This window comes from Schistocerca serialis, chromosome 1 (genome assembly GCF_023864345.2).
Source record: "Schistocerca serialis cubense isolate TAMUIC-IGC-003099 chromosome 1, iqSchSeri2.2, whole genome shotgun sequence".
In the NCBI taxonomy this organism is placed as follows: Eukaryota; Metazoa; Arthropoda; class Insecta; order Orthoptera; family Acrididae; genus Schistocerca; species Schistocerca serialis.
The window spans coordinates 1,093,799,027-1,093,819,955 of NC_064638.1; the positions used below are offsets into that span (position 1 = coordinate 1,093,799,027).

The 20,929-nt window shown below is 39.8% G+C and overlaps 1 protein-coding gene across 1 annotated transcript in view; it reads left to right on the forward strand.

Moving 5' to 3' along the window:
- Positions 1-20,929, forward strand: part of LOC126455618 (DC-STAMP domain-containing protein 2) — a 315,015-nt gene that overhangs the window by 28,095 nt on the left and 265,991 nt on the right. The window contains exons 3-4 of the mRNA XM_050091384.1: positions 1,814-1,949; positions 15,468-15,618. Of these exons, the coding sequence (XP_049947341.1) occupies positions 1,814-1,949; positions 15,468-15,618 (287 nt within the window). The remainder of the gene's footprint in view (positions 1-1,813; positions 1,950-15,467; positions 15,619-20,929) is intronic.

Here is a 20,929-nt window from a genome sequence, read left to right on the forward strand (position 1 = left end):
TCAGATTTAGTTATAAGTTGGCACAGTGGATAGGCCTTGAAAAACTGAACACAGATCAATTGAGAAAACAGGAAGAAGTTGTGTGGAACTATGAAAAAAATAAGCAAAATATACAAGCTGAGTAGTCCATGCGCAAGATAGGCAACATCAAGGATAGTGTGAGCTCAGGAGTGCTGTGGTCCCATGGTTAACATGAGCAGCTGCGGAACGAGAGGTCCTTCGTTCAAGTCTTCCCTCAAGTGAGAAGTTTAATTTTTTATTTTCAGATAATTATCAAAGTTCAGGCACTCACACATAATCAACTTCGCTCTCCAAAATTCCAGGACATGTTCAGATTTGCTTGGACATATGCAGGATTTGACGGTCTACACACGGAAAAAATTGAAAACGTTAAAAACATACGTTTTGACAGCACAGGGAAAACTGTGTGACTGTGAAAGTGTTGCATTCAGTTGTTGCAGTTTATGTGACAAACTCTTATGTTTTCATCACTTTTTTGGGAGTGATTATCACATCCACAAGAAAACCTAAATTGGGCAAGGTAGAAGAATCTTTTTACCCATTCGCCAAGTGTACAAGTTAGGTGGGTCAACAACATATTCCTGTCATGTGACGCGCATGCCATCACCAGTGCCATATAGAATATATCAGATGTGTTTTCCTGTGGAGGAATCGGTTGACCTATGACCTTGCGATCAAATGTTTTCGGTTCCCTTTGGAGAGGCACATCCTTTTGTCTACTAATTGCACGGTTTTGCGGTGCGGTTGCAAAACACAGACACTAAACTTATTATAGTGAACAGAGATGTCAATGAACAAACGGACAGATCATAACTTTGCGAAAATAAAGAAAGTATACTTTCCATATCTTTGATGTTGCCTATCTTGCACTTGGACTACTCAGTTTGTATATTTTGCTTATTTTTTCATAGTTCCACACAACTTCTTCCTATTTTCTTGATTGATCTGCGTCCAGTTTTTCAAGGCCTATCCACTGTGCCAACTTATAACTAAATCTGAGGGAGGTGCAATGGGGAGGTTCCCTGTGAGCGATATTTAATACTTCAGCGAAGGATGGATTCTGGTACGGCAATGCATGCTGGCGCATCTTGTTATTGGGAGCCAACCAAATAATGACATCACAGACCATAGAGTCAGCAAAGGAATCATGATGATAAGCATCAGTAACAAACTGATATTTATGACTGAGGCCATGGTGTTCAGCTGCCCAAGCTCTGTAGGATTGGTGGGGCTGTTTCTGAAAACGGTAGGACTCTACACATGTTGCAGTGACATGCATGAATTTATGGCGATAATTTGACAACAACTTACACATTTCATCAAACTGAAGCAATGCAGGTTCTTGTATAGCAGATTAATGTTTGGAAATTTGTGTTTGAAATGAATATAAATGTACACATGTGCATCATGTAAAATCTTTTGTGGTTTCTCCAAATTCATACAAATAATATTTTAGAATGCAGTAATCAGTTGCAGGCATTAAAGAACTTAATTAAGGTACTCAATAAATTTAACAGTGTGTTTGGTGTTCGGTTTTAACCACCCAAATCAGAAAATTTTTTGATATTGTTTGGTTAAAACTGCATCAGACTTTATCACTCATTTACAGTTGATAAGGTATACATAATAATTTATGTTTCTCAAGTTTTAGTGACTGCTTTGGCTGTCTGTTTAATGACGAAGTTCTGTCATTATTATGGACAGTTGTCTATATGGAAAGTATTTCACTATACTTGCTTTGAATCAAAGCAAAAAACTTATGTCTGTAACAATAACTGATTCTTTGTTTCAGGAGGAATGCTACTTACTTACATTTTGTTCATGTTTTTTGTCTTCCAACTGCATTTTTCAACTAAGAAAGCAACTATTTTGTGTTCTATGATTGGAACAGTACTTACACTTGGTTTGGCATTTTCTTACTATGTCAGGTAAGAGTTTATATTGGTATACATAACACATTATGGAAGAGGGTCCAATTTTCACAATCATTTGTTTCTTCCTAAGTTACAGTCATTAGTTAATGTAATGATAAATCACTGGGCTTTCTAAATGTGTTATAAAAATAGCTAGCTAATTTTCAGACTATTTGTTCCACACATTTCATTTTTCCATCTAATTACAAGGTTAAAATGTTTGTTCGTCATCAGATGGCTGCATTACAGGATAATTGATAATCAAACATTGGTTGTTTTGCATGTCATTTGCCCTATCATAAAAATATATTAACTGATAAACATTCATAAAGGAAATGAAAGTAAATGAATTCTCAAATTCCATAATGGCTGTTTAGGACTACTACTTACAGTGAACAGGTCTTCATAGCTTTGAAGACTTGTGTGTGTTTTCTTTCTTTTTTTCCATGTACCATGCAGTCATTCATGCTAAATGTGTCCCATTGTTATAATAAACATATCCAAAATTCACAAAGTAAAAGTTGGGTGACCATTAATATATTTACAACAAACGGTCTGGTTTCGCATATACTGCATGTGTTTTACGTGTACTGATAGCTTCCGAAGAGGCTGTGAAGCAAAGGTATACATTGTTTACATAGATGTCAGATATCTTTTTAGTGATATTTGTTGTATGGGCACTAAGCCATGGTCCAAGACGTATTTCTCTGCCTAATGCAGACAAGCAAATATAAGAGCTACAAAAAGCGGTATTAAGGAACACAAGAGCAATATGTGTTTGAGCAACACAGATAAATTGGCAGTAGCAGAACATGCAGTAGGAACAGTGAACCACCAAATTTGTTTCTCTGGTACCATTGTTTTATCAAGGCCTAATCATTATTATGCAAGGTTATACAGAGGTGCCATAGAAAACCCAAAAACAACTTTAACAGAAAAAAAGAAGCATTGAAATTAGACAAGTTGTAGGCCTTATTATAAATAAAGCTCCATAACGCACATTTGTGCAACTGTGTGATTTTAGGCAGTGATTTGATGATGTTACAAACCAACTTTCGCCTAGGTATGTGTAAGCAGTTCAGCTTGCTGGACATGTTTGGGATTGTAAGTGCTTTCTGAATTGTCACAGCCTCTGATGATATCTCTGGCATGGGAAGATGAGATATTAGGCAGGGAAATATGCTTTGGACCGTCACCTAATCCCCATAAAACAAATAGCACCAAAAACTCCATTTATTATTTCCCTGTATAGTGACGTCTTCTATAAGCACTTTACATAATACTTCACAAGATAGCGCAGGACCAAAAACTTTTTTTTTCATCATAGCGTTGTGTGACAAAAGAGCTGAGAAAGACATATGATGTTTGATACAATCAAGATACAATTGGCATGTTTGTATGCTACAAAAGAACTGGTGTACAGTAGTTGAACTTAAATAGCTTTAATTTTTGTGCAAGTATCATTCATCTATTAAATAGAATTTTGTTATGTGTGATTTTGAACTTTTCAGTGTGTACTTAATAGAAAGTATAACAGAGAAACCAGTGTTAATTAACACAATTATGACTTCTTCAACTTCTGTAGTCCTGTCTTCCTCAGTTGCGTGTAATATTAAGGTATATTCATAATTTTTACTTTTGAACCGTGTAACTTCAACTGATTTTAACACAGTTTTCGTGCCATATGTGACTAAATAGTAAAAATATGTACATATTCCAGGCCTCTGAAAATGCCTTGCAGAGAATAAAGGCAAAACATTTATGGCACGAAAATTGTGTTTCATTCAGTTGTAGTTTGACAGTCCAAAAGTAAACATTATCAATATACCATAACAGTTATGGCTTATTTCTTCCGGTTGTTGTTTACTTATTCCAAAATAAGGGAATAGGATGATGGATTTTACTATGGAATATTATGTTTATGTATGTTGAAAAATTCAGACTTGAAAAGATTACTCTTGAATTAAAGGCAGTTTTGTTTATACAATGGTCCAAATGTGTCGAGTGATTTATCAGTAAAATTATTTCATTAACTAAGGATCTGAAACTGTATCAAAGAGTATGAATTGAACACAGTATCTATTTCTTCATTTTTCAGTCTGGCCTACTACCTGGTATCTTATCCCCTTCCCCAAATGTTATGCATAGCATATGCATGAGAGTCTGTGAAATTATGGGAAGTATTATTTCCAAATTTTGAGTCATCCCATTTTACACAAAAAAGGCCAGAAATGTTTCAAATTGAAATTGTTTTACTTACTGATCTCTGTTTGTCTATTGAAACAGTATTACTAGCCATATTCCCTTTACCATAATTGATTCAATTTTAATTTATAATTTTAATGAAGGAAGTATTTTTTAAATCATCCAATGTAAATTTATACAGGGTGTCTCAAAAAGGTATCTCACCAATTTTTAAGCCATTCAATCAGTTTCACATGTTCACCTTTAGGGGCATTCCCAAAATCCAGTATGCATTGAAACTCTGTTCACAGTTGGTGCAACATATCTACATCAACTGTGGCATTTACAGCAGTTCAGTTCTTTAAATCATTGATGTGGTTGACAAGCATTTGACAGACTCTGTCCTTCGCATAACCCCACAGTAACAACATCAGGTGATCTAGGATGTCAGGGAGTTGGACCCCACATAACCCCACAGAAACAAATCTATCAGTATAATGTCAGGTGAGCTAGCAGGCCAGGGAGCTGGACGACCTCTCCAATCCAGCGATCTTGAAACATATGCCTAGAACATGTCACACAGTCTGAGCTCAATGTGGCAATGCACCATCTTGGTGGAAAAGACTGCTTTTTGGTCAGTCAGTTTTGGAAATGCAAATATCTCCAGCATATCAAGGTAATTGTTAGGATTAACTGTTTGTTTCTGAGAAAAAATGGTACCATGATCCAATCAACCATCAAACAACATCATCCTTCCCTTTTGGGCTGTCATGTACCTCTTCCATCACAGTATGCGGGTTGGTTGTGTGAACATTGTGTTTGTTTACTTTACCACACATGTGGATTGTTGCTTTGTCAGAAATGTACATTGTGGAATGTTGTGTGGTTTTACTGTAAGCAACACTTGTGATCGGTATGTATATATCTATAAAAGTTTTTGAAGGACCCAGTGCATTGTTGCTCTGGGGATTTGCAGCTGCTGCAACACCCTCCAAGCAGACTTCTGCTGTGGATGTTGCAAAGCCAACTGTATCCTTTCTGTGTTAGCTTAACTTGTTCCAGATTGTCCAGTATGATGCTTCACAGCAACGCTTCCTGCCTGCAGAAAATTCCTGTAACACCAATGTATCAACGTCCTCGAGAGTGAGTGCTTCCTGTATTGTGTTCGCAAGTTCCTTTGAACCTGCATGTCCATTTTGATCTGAATAAACAATTCCACACATTGAGCCCATTCTTGAAACATTGTCATTATGTGTCACTCACGACAATCTGGAACACAAACAAAACTTTGTGAGTTTGTCTGTCACATAAGCCAAATGTGGTATGAAAATCATCTTAATTAGTTTGAATTGTAGCATACCTTTTGAGACACTCTGTATAAAACTATGTGGAAGTACAAAAATGAATACTAACACAGGATATTAGTAATTTTTTGAAGTATTGAATAAGATTAGGTAGTTGAATGTACTATTGAAATAATAGTTTGATAAAGAAAAAAATATCACATTAATTTTTCAAAAACTATTCGTATCTGCTGTTTTGTAGTTAATATTTTCATAATAGCAACTACAGCATTAATTGTCATGGTGAAATGCCTGCAAAAATTCATTATCTCACTGTGTTTTAAATGTTCATATGACCCCTATTTTTCAAAGAAATTTTTACTAAGTATAAAAAAAATTCTAACATCTCATAATCATCACATATGTATCCCTTTTTTTCTTCTCCTTTCTCATTCACAAGTTCCCCATGAAAATGAACCAATGGTTTTATTTTTCCAAAGCTGTGACCATTTCATATGTATTTATTATATTATCATGTGAGTCATGTTTTGATTTTTTTATGCCTTCTCTCTCAAACAAGTCCATTCTGGATATTAGAGGGTTCCTTTTGTGCAAATCACACTTTTATATGAAAAGTACTTATTTGAATTAATGTTGGGGGCCAGTGTATATGCACAGTACATATCTTTTGCATTTAAGTCTTGGGATTCCAGAGTGGTCATAACCTAGTATAAAACAACTAATACAGTGGCTGCAGTTTGAATAGTTAAACATTACATTAAAGCTTTGAATCACATGCAAAATATTTATGTACATAGTTATAAGATAAAATTTTTAGATCAGTTAGCAAAATTTATATTGCCACAACTGTTACTTGTAGTGCAACTATAACTGGGGTGCTTTACACAAAAAAATATGATTATTGTGAAATGTGGAAGAACAAACAGTCTTGGTGGCAAAACAGAGTTTTTTATTTTTTTTACCATCCAATGATGCAGTTCGCCTTAAACAGGGTGAACATTAATAAAACCAGCAAACTGCAGGGACGGTTTCCTGGCTGGAAATGGAGGAAAAAAAGTTCTGTGAAAATGTGTTCGGAAATGGACAGTGTGTGTGCAATGACAACAAATTATCCCGGAACACAGTGTAGAGCTGCATCGCATCCATGTTGCAACAGATGTTTGAAGTGGCCTCCATGGGATGCAAGGCACGCCTTCAAATATCACACCGAGGATTGCTGCACTCTTTTGCATGTTCCAACCTCTCTCCAAATAGCATCGGTGGTGTTGTGAACACGCTGTTGAATGGTCTGCACATCAAAAAATGATTCAGATTACACATTGCTTTTCAGATGCCCCCAGAGGTAAAAATCCAGGGGGTTTAAGTAATGCAGAAGTGAGGTGGTGCTCTGTCATGCAGAAACCACATGACCTGTCGTATTGCCAAAGGCACATTCTCAAGCAGGCTAGGCAGAGTGTTCTGCAGGAATTCCAGGTATGTTGTGCAATAATATCCGGTCCAAGTATGTGGTAGCCAAGAATCACTGCCCACACATTGATGCTGAACCAATGCTGATGAGATGCCTCAACCATTCCCCTAGGATTGTTTGTAGCCGACAGATGACAATTATGCACATGGATAATGCCAGTTCTGGTAAAAGTTGCTTCATTGGGAAGAGGACTGGTGACAGGAATCCCATAATTGTGATGGTCTGGTGTAAGAACCATCAACAGAAGAACCTTTCCATAGAGGAAAATGTGCTGCTGATAATCCTTGCACTCATTATAAGTGATAGGGATAGTAGCAGTTGTCAAGCAGGATACACCATAATTGTACTTTGCTTACACCATATTGGCAGATCACTTGCCTGGAGCTTGTACTAATGTTCGTTTCAATATCCTGTAGAACCCAGTCCTTTCGCCTGGTTTATGCACTTTCTGCCTCCTCCCTGCACATTCATTTGTCTGGAAGGGCTGATGACCACACAAATGCCCAAAAAGAGCTTGAAATGTTGTGTGATGTGGTTGGTGTCTTTGAGGGTACTTGTTTTCGTATGACCGTGCTGCCACATGACCATTTCCATCTGCTTGGCTATACACATATACCATCTTGGCTTGTTTCCAACATGAATACAGTATGCTGCGCAACCACACAGCCTGCAACATACAAGGAACACATGGAACATTGTTAGAAGAGCTTCCATTTGTCTGTGCCATCTGCCGTGGCAACTATACGTTTCCAGACATATATTCGTATTACCTTTTTTTCTCCATTTCCAATCAGGAATCTGTCCCTGCAGTTTGTTGATTTTATTAATGTTCACCCTATAAAAGACTTCTTCAGATTGGCCTAAGAGGAAAAAAAATGCAACCTTTTGTATAAATGGCATCGTTTCATTCAAAAATTATTTGAACAAACGAGAAGCCAAAATAACAAGATTACTTGACTAGTACACACAATGTTTTGCTATTTTTTTCATTCTGATAGATGTGTTTGTTCTTTGTCTGTTTGGTCTCCCTTACATAAAAGGTGTGTAGCATTAATGACATGACAAAAATTGTTCCAATAATATCCTTATCATAATGTATACACTTAAGAATATTTATTTTCATCATTACAATTTTAAGAATTATTATTGGAGCCTTATGAACACTTTACTACAAAATTTAGAGTATCTCTTTTGTAAATTATCAAAAAAGAACAGATGTCTGATCATTTGTGGTAACTTTAATATTGATTTTTCTGTGGAATCTAAAAAACAAACAGACCTACTAAACTGCCTCTTGAAATTTAATCTGAAACCTACAATATAAACAGCAAAACATGTAACAAACACTTCAGCCACAATAACAGACCACGTGTTTACTGGTGTAGGTATAAAATATAATCAAGCAATGGAAAATCCAGGATGGAATGTAACACTATTATGAGAAGAAAAGTTGCTACTTACCATACAGCGGAGATGCTGAGTCGCATATTTACCAATCTTTCAGTTTGAAACTGACTGCAATAATTCGTTTCTTATTTAATATAAGTCCGTTGTTAAAATCAATGTTTTTTCAATGCAACCAAAATGTTATGGTTCCCTACAACCCTTTATTCTGCTCATTGTAGAGCTCCTTGATTTCATTCAGGCCATAATACTCCTAAAAGAACTGAGATGAAGGATATTGTAGGTACTGTTCAGATTATAATATTCGATGTTTTTATAATAATTACATTTGGTAAAATTAATGCATTTTCCACATCAAAACTTAAGAAGATGGCAGTAATTAAGAAAAATGAAATGTGTGTTGTACATTTATGGCATACGTGTAAGTAGCTCACTGAGATGAAGAATATTGTAGGTACTGTTCAGATTATAATATTTGATGTTTTTATAATAATTACATTTGGTAAAATTAATGCATTTACTACATCAAAACTTAAGAAGATGGCAGTAATTAAGAAAAATGAAATGTGTGTTGTACATTTATGGCATACGTGTAAGTAGCTCACTGAGATGAAGAATATTGTAGGTACTGTTCAGATTATAATATTTGATGTTTTTATAATAATTACATTTGGTAAAATTAATGCATTTACTACATCAAAACTTAAGAAGATGGCAGTAATTAAGAAAAATGAAATGTGTGTTGTACATTTATGGCATATGTGTAAGTAGCACATCAGTCTTATAGGAAATGAGCTGCTCTTTCTGCTGGTGTCATGGAAATATATGTAGCTCTCATAGAATTTAAATTACGGGCAGAACTATCCAAAAATCTTATTAATTAATCAAAAGTGGCAGTTGTGCAGTATAAACTTACAGTCTGAATGCCGTTCATGATTTGAATCTATGTTTTCCAACACATGTTGAAATGTTATCTCTTTATCTATTTTGTATAATTAGTTATGCTGACTAATTAATTACTTAATTTAGAATTTATCACTTGCTAATTAAGTGCAAAAATAAATGTGAACAGCTCATAATAATTTGCCTTGAAGAGTGTTTTCATTTGGCAGGTCAGTCTTCTCTGTGGCTTAATTAGCATAGCTGTTATTACAGTTATTGTAAAAACAAACAATGGAAACTCCAGATAGGAATATCAGCAATGTAGGAAAAGATAGATAGCTACTTACCATAAAGAATACATGTTAAGTTGCAGACAAACACAATTAGAAGACACCTATATAAAGCTTTTGGCCACAGCCTTCAACAACAAAAGAGAAACACACACCATTCATACACAAGCAAGCACACCTCATGCAAACATGTGCAGTTTGAGAGAACTCTGGGAGCTGAGTCTGGAATGAAACTATCATGTAGGAAGCAAGCAGCAGCCTGTCAGAGGCAGAGAAGGGGAAAGGGAAGGGGAAGGGATAGTAGTGTACAGGTGGGGGGGGGGGGGGGGGGAGAGACGAACACTGTTTGGTAGCCTGTGCAGTAGCTAGAATGCCAACAGGCACAATGCCAGGAGGTTGTAGGGCTGGGTTGTGGGGCAGTGAGATGGGGAAAAAAGGAGAGGAGCAGGGAAAGGTGGACAGGTGCATAACAGAGGGCAGGAAACAAAGAGTGTGGGAGACTGAGGAAGGAGAGGAGATGATAGCACAGAGAGGGTAGAAACTGTTGGGTGGAGGGTATGTTACTGTAGATTGAGGCCAGGATAATCATGGGAGCAGAGAATGTGTTGTAAGGATAACTCCCATCTGTGCAGTTCAGAAAAGTTGGTGTTGGAGAGGAGGATCCAGAGGGCTCGAGAAGTGAAGCAACCATTGAAATCAAGCATCAGCTCCATGTTGTGCCACAGGGTGGCCTACTTTGCTCTTTGCCACAGTTTGGCGTTGGCTGTTCATCCTGGTGGACAGCTGGTTGGTAGTCATACCAATATAAAAAGCTGTGCAGTGATTGTAGAGCTGGTAAATGACATCACTGCATTCACAAGTGGCCCGGCTCCTAATGCGGTAGGATAAACTTGTGACAGGACTGGGATGGGAAGTACTAACTGCCCGGCTTGGGCATGTCTTTCATCTGGGTCTTCTACAGCTGTATGATCCTTGTGGCAAGGTGTTGGGGTGGAGAGTTTCATAGGGATGGACTAGGATGTTGTAGAGGTTCCGTGGGCAACGAAGAATCATTTGAAGAGGAGTGGGAAGGATCTAAGGGAGGATGTCCGTCATTTCGGGGCATAATGATAGGTTATCAAAGCTCTGGCAAAGGATGTGCTTCAGTTGTTCCAGTCTGAGGTGACAAAGGGGACACTCCTCTGTGGCTGGTTCTTGAGGATGGTGTGAGGGAAAACGGGACTGGAGATCCGTTTGCAGACTAGGTCTGGGGGACCGTGCCTGTCTGTGAAGGCCTTGGTGAGACCCCTCATCATTCTGAGCATAGGAATTCTTGTCACCCTTGGGTGGCTGGGCTATATGAGATGGATTTTTTGGTGTGAAAGGGATGAAAGTTGTCAAAATGCAGCTACTGTTGGTGTCTGGTTGGTCTCACGTGGACAGAGGTATGGATGGAGCCTTCAGAGAGGAGGAGGTCAATGCCTAGGAAGGTTGCACACTGGGAGAGAAGGTGTTGAGGTTGTGAAGGAACGAAGATGGGGTGTCTTGATCCTGAGTCCCGATCATGAGAATATCATCAATGAACTGGAACTAGACTAGGTATTTGGCGTTTTGGAAGGTGAAGAAGGTCTCCTCTAGATGGCCTATAAACAGTCTGGCATAGGAGTGTGCCATACGGGCGCCCATGGCTGTGCCGTGGATTTGTTTGTATACCTGTCTTTCAAAGGAGAAAGTACAAAGTTAGTAAGGTGTATTAGGAATGAGGTAGTGGGTTTGTGGTCTGAAGAACTTTGGGAAAGGTAGTGTTCAATACCAGTAAGACTGTGGACATGAGGGATGTTGGTGTGTAAGGAGGTGGCATGAAACAGTAATGAGTAGGGATCTAGGAGGTAAAGGGGTGGGGATGATGGAGAGTCAGTGAAGGAAGTGGTTGGTGGGAGGATAGATTACAGGTAATTGATTGGAGGTGTTAGTCAGTGAGGGATGAAATTATTTCAGTGGTGGCACAGTAACCAGCCACAATGGGGGCATCCAGGATTGTTTGGTTTGTGGATTTTGGGGAATATGTAGGAGATGGATGTGCAGGGTGTCATGGGGGTGAGGAGGGAAATGGATTCAGGGATGAGTTTCTGGGAAGGCCGGGCTTTAAGCAGGGACTGGAGGTTGTGTTGGAATTCTCTGATGGGATCACTCTGGAAGAGTTCATAGTTGGAGGAGTCAGATAATTGACGAAAGCCTTCTGCCAGGTTAGCATTGTGATTCATAACAACAATGGTGGAACCTTTGTCTGCAGGTAGGATGACTAGGTCAGGATTTATGTTGAGGTTGTGTATGGCTATTCTTTCTTCTATCGGAGGGTTAGTGTTCTGAGGAGGGGATGAAGGGAAGGACAGTCAGGCTAAGTTGGAAATAAGGAATTCCTGGAAGGTGATCAGCAGGTGGTTGGGTGGGTTTGGGGGAGGATCATAGTTGGACAATGGTATGAACTAGAGGAGGCAGGGCTCAGTGTTTGAATTAGGTCAGCTTTGATTGATGGCAAAGAAGTGCTTGCATTGCAGGGATCAGGAGAAGGATAGTAGGTATTTGATAAGTCCGGCATGTTAGAATTTGGGTGTGGGGCTAAAGGTAGGTCTTTGGATATGACTGAAATTTCTATAGAGGTGAGGGTTTTGGTGGAAAGGCTAACAACAGAGTTATGGGAATATTTTGGCTTTGGATATGGTGGAGAGCTGGTAGGGATTTTTGGGGGATGCAGCAAGTTGAAAAGGTCAGCTGGGCAGTGTTTAGGTATTATGGGAGCTGAACAAGGAGGAATGCTTTGGGTTGGATAGGGGTTGGATACTGGTGCACTGAGGTGGTGATAGGATGTTAGCAAGTTGGATAACTTATGGAGGTGGTGTCTGGAATGTTCCTCCAGGTGCTGGAGAGCAAGGGATTCAATTTGAGAGATGTGACGTATGGAGCACAGGTATTGCACATTAGTAGTATCTTATGGAGGGATCAGAGGTGGTTCTGGGATGCCTGTGCCTTGGATATGTGGTTTCTCAGTACCAGGTTTGTGAGGGCCAGGGATAGGCAGACATGAAAAGGTGAAGATCATTGTGAAAGCAGGGGTGGGATTCAGAGAAAGGAATCTTTATGGTTAGTATTCCAGAAACAGGATGTGGGACTGCATTTTAGCCAGGGAAAGGGGCACTTTTCTGAACTGGTGCAGAAAGCTGGAGTAGGGATCCATTGTGGTAGGAATGGTGCAAAGGAAATGGTAACGATGCAGAAATAGGCAAAATAGATGTTGATGATTGTGAATGGAGCTGGCTAAGAGAAAAGATGCATAAAGACACATAGAAACATGCACAGGTATGAAAAAATAAGCACAGATACATAAAAACATGAACAAATATGTAAAAGTATGTGAAGATGTGTGAAAGCTCTTGAAATCATGTAAGAATATGCACAAATATGTTAAAAACGTTCAAGAATGTGGGAGGAAAGGGACAATGAAGGGTGTGTGTGTGTGTGTGTGTGTGTGTGTGTGTGTGTGTGTGTGTGTGTGTGTGTGTGTTTTGCCATAAGGCAAGATAGGGGGAGGGGGGATGGGTTAGGTCAAAGGTTCATAATTTCATGTGGTATGGGCAGGTGTGGAAAATAAAATGCTAAAGAACATCAGGATGAGGGATGAAGTGGAATCAGTAGGAGTAAATATAATTATAGCTACTGGAGGAAAGAATCAAGGGCATCAGACGCTGCATCAACATGCAGCAAGGGCATCAAACATGCAGTCACGAAGCCTGTGCTGTGCACAGATCATTGTTAATACACCGTGGCTCGGAAGTGGGTGCAGTTTGGAAGGCAGTGAATAAATGCAAGAAAGGACAGAAAGAATGGACACTGAGAAGAGTAGTGTTTCAGAGAAGAGTAACAAAGGAAAACATCACAGGAGTGTAGGATAGTAGGAAAGCTATTGTGCAGAATCAAACAATGGAAACTCCAGGTAGGAATGTCAACAATGTAGGAAAAGATAGATTGCTGCTTACAATAAAGAAGATATGTTAAGTTGCAGACAGGCACAATTAAAGCACATTTACATAAAGCTTTTGGCCACAGCCTGCATCAGCAAAAGAGAAACACACACCACTCTTATACACAAGCAAGCACACCTCATGCAAACATGCAATTTGAGAGAACTCTGAGCTCGGTCCGGAATGCAACTATCATGTGGGAAGCAAGCAGCAGCCTGCAAGAGGCAAGGCAGGGGAAGGGGAACGGATAGTATTGCATAGGTGGGGGAGAGACAAACGCTGTCTGGCAGCATGTGCAGGGACTGGAATGCAACAGTTGCAGTGCAAGGAGGTTGTAGGGCAGAGTTGTTGGGCAGGGAGGTTGGGAAAAAAGGAGAGGAGGAGGGAAAAACGGGCAGGTGCATTAACAGAGGACAGGTAACAAAGAGCATGGGAGATGAGGAAGGAGAGGGGATGATAGCACAGAGAGGGTGAAAACTGTTGAGTGGAGGGTGTGGGCACAGTACATTACTGTAGATTGAGGCCAGGACAATTTTGGCAGCAGAGGATATGTTGTACGGATAACTCTGATCTGTGCAGTTCAGAAAAGTTGGTGGTGGAGGGGAGGATCCAAATGGCTTGGGAGGATCCAGGTGGGGAAGTGATCATTTAAATCAAGCATTAGCTCCATGTTGTGCCATAGGTTGGTCTAGTTCGCTCTTGGCCGCAGTTTGGTGGTGACTGTTCATCCTGTTGGACAGCTGGTCAGTAATCATACCAATATAAAAAGCTGTGCAGTGATTGCAGCTGGCCGGCTGGGGTGGCTGAGCGGTTCTAGACGCTACAGTCTGGAACCGCGTGACTGCTACGTTCACAGGTTCGGATCCTGCCTCGGGCATGGGTGTGTGTGATGTCCTTAGGTTAGTTAGGTTTAAGTAGTTCTAAATTCTAGGGGACTGATGACCTCAGAAGTTAAGTCCCATAGTGCTCAGAGCCATTTGAACCATTTTTAATTGCAGCAGAGCTGGTAAATGAGATGGCTGCTTTGACAGGTGGCCTGGCCCCTGTGGGGTAGGATAAATTTGTGAGAGGACTGGAATAGGAAGTGCTGAGTGGCTGGATTTGGCGCATCTTGCACCTCGGTCTTCCACAGGTATGTGGTCCTTTTGGCAAGTGTTGGGATTGGGAGTGGGCAGGGATAGACTTGGATGTTATTGCGAAAAGTCATTACTGATTCCTTTTCCACGCATTAGCTTATTAAATATTTCGCTTCCATTACCAGCCTATTCATCAAAATAGTTAATCCCTCTACTTTGGTGTATTGGGCCCCGATGTATGCTTAGTGATTTACACTCCATCTCCAAGTGTATATCATGATGTTTGTATTTTTAGGAACTGTTAACGTCCTTCCATGATGTAACATCCAGTTGCTGATAAATCTGACAGCAGCATGTGTGTCCTGCCACACCTTTGCTCCATGACTACCAGGCACCAATCAAACCTCAGACTGGTGCACAGATGAGCACCTAAGCACCTGAAGCAAAACAAGCCACCACAGATATCTTTTCAGTCTGTCTTGTAACAAGGCGGATGATAGTGATCTCACAGTGATAGTTGGGTCAACAGATTAGGTTGATTTGAAACTGATGGAACACATTTGGGAAGATACTGGGCAACAGCTTTGCACCCACTAACCATTGGTCCATAATTTACCAGAATTGTGCATAGGCAACAGGTGTCATGAACCTTCAGCAACTTTTGAAAGACTTTTCGAATCCTTCCTTTGTAGAATCACTGCTGTATTGCTTTGTGAAGGTAGACCGACATGCTGTCAAGCAGGTGGTCACAGAATGCTTTGATCTGTCAGTCAGTGAGTGTTTGTGTGTGTGTGTGTGTGTGTGTGTGTGTGTGTGTGTGTGTGTGTGTGTAAGAAATTTAAAATCAAAGGTAATTGTCAGATTTAACACTATCATGTTTGGAGTTATTTAGAATGAAAAATACCATATCATTGTTTTATTTTGTAGATGCATTGTGGTGCTTGTTCTTCCTCAACTGTGTGTAAATCGGGGCCGGCAGGCCCTCATGCTATATGCCTTTGTGTTGACACTTACTGGGCCTGGGAAGAATACAATGCAAAATGTTGGGGTGCTCGCAGAATCTCTGTCATGTGGACAGGTAAGGGATTATATACAATTACTTAAACATGGCTACAGTGTTTTGCAGCTTTCCTGTTTGAGACAATGGATGAATCTGACGATTAATGCAAGTGTTAATGGGCATATATGTTCTAAAAGTCCCAAAAGGAATGACACATTTAGTGTAGTGGAATACGTCAGTGCTAAACTGAATAAATTCATTGTTGCAGATTGACTCCATAGCAACAAATACCTCAAGTTATTCCACTTCTCTTTATGTTATTAAATGATAGGATCTTTGGACCATCAGTACACTCGGTATCAGAGTAAGTTTCAGGAAATGTGTTAGAGCAAGTTTCAGGAAACACCTGTGGTAAGTTCAACAAATGGGAGTTTGATTTTAGGTTAGGAAGTATTTGTTGACAGGAGCTTAATAATTTCTGTGAGAACACTGAACCAGCAATAGCTGAATTTCCAGCTTGATTAGAACTGTAAAACAGTTGGAATTATGTGTCGCATTACGTCAAGCTTTTCAAGCACATATACCGAGGAGCCAAAACTGCTCACCATGATCTTAAGTGCCACCTGTTGGCATTACAAACATGTGACTGGAAAGGAAAGTATATAAATGGAGCACAGATGACTGAGTAATTGTTCTAGCAATGTTATAGGCTTCCAATATGGAAATTCCCTGACATAAGTAACTTTGGCAAAATTCAAATTATTGTGACCTGGCGCTTGGAAATGGACATCTTGGAAATGGTGAAGATTGTCAGTTGTTTGCATGTTATTATCACGACCATTTACAGAAATCAGTTGAAAGACATTGAAATCACAAGTAGGTGACAGGGTGTCTGATCTCCATCTCTCATCACAGAATGTGGAGGTCAAAGGCTTGCACTCTTTGTAAAGGAGGACAGATGGCAACCTGTGGCAGATCTTATGCTAAGAGTACAGTGCTGGCACAGGTACAAGTGTTGGACAGTGCACTGTTCAGTGCACATTGTTGAAGATGATACTGTGGAGCAGATGACCCTTACGTGTTCCCAGGTTGACAGAGTGACATCATCAGTTATGGTTACTGTGGGCAAAGGATCATAAAGATTGGACTGTGGGTCAATGTAAATGTGTAACGAGATCAGATGGATCACATTTAATGTTACACCAGTTCTAGTGTTGTGTCCAGATAAGGTGTTATCCAAGTGTACAGCTACCTGAAACATGAAAAGCATCTGTTGGAGGAAGCAGTATTATGTTATTGGAGACATTCACCAGGGACTCCATAGGAGCAGCAGTGGACTATATGATCATAACCACACACCTTTGCATCCCTTCATGTTTGATGTGTTACCCAATGGCAGTGGTACCTTACAGCAATACAGCACTGTCACAAGGCCAGTATTGTGCTCCAGTTGCTTGAGGAGCAGGATAGTGAAGTCACGTTGGTGTCTTCATCGACAAATTCAACTGATTTGAACCTGATGTAACACGTGTGACGCTATCAGATGCCTGTTCTGTGCCCACTAAGCTCTGGCCCATAATTTATGGGAATTTTGTAACCTTTGCCTAGATATTTGATACCACATACTTCAGAAACCTACCAAAGGTTTGTCAAATCCATGCCATACAGAACCATTGTTGTATTTTATTTCAAAGGCAAACCAACTCACTATTAAGTAGGCAGTCATAATGTTCTGATTCATCAGTCTACCTTGTAGGTATAGTTCTTAGGTATGAAACCAAATCTCTTTGTTGTGTGTCACTCACAGATTTCATTGGTGACAGTTGCTTGGGTGGCCCTCTAATGATTTTTCAATAGTGTCACTGATGAGAATTTGTGGCCTGGTTTAGCAGCTCTGCTGAAGTTTTTGGATTCCAAGCCATACTGACGTGCAAACAAAATCTCCATGATGAGATGTTTTGCAGATTTGTCTAGCTATCAATATGATGAAAATTAAAGATTTGTTTGCTTTTCATACATCAAGCATTGTCATGTACTAGAGGAATAGGTGTATTTGACTATTGCTGAATTACCAAGCTTCTCAGGACTCATATAAATTTTTTATTTCCAGCTCCTAAACATCATGAAATGTTGAGCCAGTGTAGCCCTACAACTTCCACACATGCGTGGAATCTCGTACTTGCCTCGTGTCTTGTAGGTCCCAGCATGATTTGTAGTTTTGTTGGGGTACTTGTAGTTTTGTTGGGGTACAAAAAACACTTATTATGTTGTAAGAGATTCTGATGAGATGCTACCAAAATATGACAAGATAGCTATAGTGGTAGATGACTTCATTTTTTAAAAAAAAAAATAACGACTTAGTCAGCACACTATGACTGAAATCAGCAATATTTTTTTCTTATGTACCCATTGTACAAAATAAAACAAAAAACAAAACTTTCCAAGGATGCGGCTACCAAGATAGATAATGAACAACGTGCTCTTTGTGGAATGCTGGCTGATGTGAGCCACCACTTTGTGTTATGCACAGTGTTACAGATAGTCACTGATTCTTCTATATTTTAAATATTAAAAACATTTTTGTAGGTATTCATGAAAAATATCTAATATCCCTGCCTAATGGTCCCACAGATTCAATATATCATTTGTGTACTGTCATATGCTGGCAGGTTTAACATTGCTGTATGGAGAACTGTTTCTCCAAATTCTCCTATAGAATACTTGACCATCATGGAAGAAAAAGAACTCCTGTAGAAACTCACACCAGTTATCCAAAGTAGTATATAAGTGTATGGCATTGGTGGCCGGGAGACCCCTCGTGTGGCGGTTCAGCCACCGCTCCACAAGTTCTTTAACACCACTACGGCAACTTGCGTGTGAATGAGGATGAAATGATGATGAAAGACACACAACACCCAGTCATCTCGAGGCAGAGAAAGTCCCTGACCCCGCCGGGAATCGAACCCCGGGACCCCATGCGTGGGAAGCGAGAATGCTACCACAAGACCACGAGCTGCGGACATTCAAAGTAGTGATCATTAAACACAGAACGTATTGATGTCATCATATTTTTATAAACTCCACAATTTATGCCTGCAATTTTCTATCAGCAATCTCCAACAAAACATGTAAAGGATCTCTAGTAAACAGAAATTGTTCTAGGAAACCTTGATAGTTTTCACCCAAAAATCAACATGTGACCTATGAAGTCATATAACTGTATAAAAAAAAAAGGTGGTTATATACTCCTCTCAAGGCACCCTGTTATGATGTAATCAGCAGCTACTTTGATCTTCCTCACAACCATAGAGGTAACACATCTTATTGGCTCACATGGTCTTCGAGGAACAGCTTGATGGAATAAAATCTTTAATGGGACAAGGCACTGGCAGAAGTGAAGCTGTGAGGATGGGTTGTGAGTTGTGCTTGGGTGGCTCAGATTGTAGAGCACTTGCCCATGAAAGACAAAGGTCCTGAGTTCGAGTCTCAGTCTGGCACATAGTTTTAATCTGCCAGGAAGTTTCAACCTTTAATGTTTTCCTAAGATCTTGGATGATCACCCCCTGCTCTGATGTACAATTGGATCTGGTGAATGGGCTTATTGTTCCATGTAATTTCTTCAGTAGTTTTGCTTTAAGTTGGTTTGATAACATAGTTGTTGATAATAATAGTGAGAGAATGTAGTAGCCTGTTGGACATGATTTCGACACCTACAGCAAGCATGTTGTTGTTGTGGTCTTCAGTCCTGAGACTGGTTTGATGCAGCTCTCCATGCTACTCTATCCTGTGCAAGCTTCCTCATCTCCCAGTACCTACTGCAACCTACATCCTTCTGAATTTGTTTAGCGTATTCATCGCTTGGTCTCCATCTACGATTTTTACTCTCCACGCTGCCCTCCAATACTAAATTGGTGATCCCTTGATGCCTCAGAACATGTCCTACCAACCGATCCCTTCTTCTAGTTAAGTTGTGCCACAATTCTCTTCTCCCCAATCCTATTCAATAACTCCTCATTAGTTATATGATCTACCCATCTAATCTTCAGCATTCTTCTGTAGCACCACATTTTGAAGGCTTCTATTCCCACCTTGTCCAAACTAGTTATCGTCCATGTTTCACTTCCATACATGGCTACACTCCATACAAATACTTTCAGAAACGACTTCCTGACACTTAAATCAATACTTGAAGTTAACAAATTTCTCTTCTTAAGAAACGCTTTCCTTGCCATTGCCAGACTACACTTTATATCCTCTCTACTTCGACCATCATCAGTTATTTTGCTCCCCAAATAGCAAAATTCCTTTACTACTATAAGTGTCTCATTTCCTAATCTAATTCCCTCAGCATCACCCAACTTAATTTGACTACATTCCATTATCCTCATTTTGCTTTTGTTGATGTTCATCTTATACCCTCCTTTCATGACACTGTCCATTCCGTTCAACTGTTCTTCCAAGTCCTTTGCTGTCTCTGACAGAATTACAATGTCATCAGTGAACCTCAAAGTTTTTATTTCTTCTCCATGGATTTTAATACCTACTCCGAATTTTTCTTTTGTTTCCTTCACTGCTTGCTCAATATACAGATTGAATAACATCGGGGATAGGCTACAACCCAGTCTCACGCCCTTCCCAACCACTGCTTCCCTTTCATGCCCCTCAACTCTTATAACTGCCATCTGTTTCTGTACAAATTGTAAATAGCCTTTCTCTCCCTGTATTTTACCTCTGCCACCTTCAGAATTTGAAAGAGAGTGTTCCAGTCAACATTGTCAAAAGCTTTCTCTAAGTCTACAAATGCTAGAAACGTAGGTTTGCCTTTCCTTAACCTAGCTTCTAAGATAAGTCGTAGGGTCAATATTGCCTCACGTGTTCCAATATTTCTACGGAATCCAAACTGATCTTCCTCGAGGTCAGCTTCTACCAGTTTTTCCATTCGTCTGTAGAGAATACTCGTTAGTATTTTGCATCCGCGACTTATTAAACTGATTCTTCGGTAATTTTCACATCTGTCAGCACCTGCTTTCTTTGGGATCGGAATTATTATATTCTTCTTGAAGTCTGAGGGTATTTCGCCTGTCTCATACATATTGTTCACCAGATGGTAGAGTTTTGTCAGGACTGGCTCTCCCAAGGCCGTCAGTAGTTCTAATGGAATGTTGTCTACTCCCGGGGCCTTGTTTCGACTTAGGTCTTTCAGTCCTCTGTCAAACTCTTCACGCAGTATCGTATCTCTCATTTCATCTTCATCTACATCCTCTTCCATTTCCATAATATTGTCCTCAGGTACATTGCCCTTATATAGGCCCTCTGTATACTCCCTCCACCTTTCTGCTTTCCCTTCTTTGCTTAGAACTGGGTTTCCATCTGAGCTTTTGATATTCAT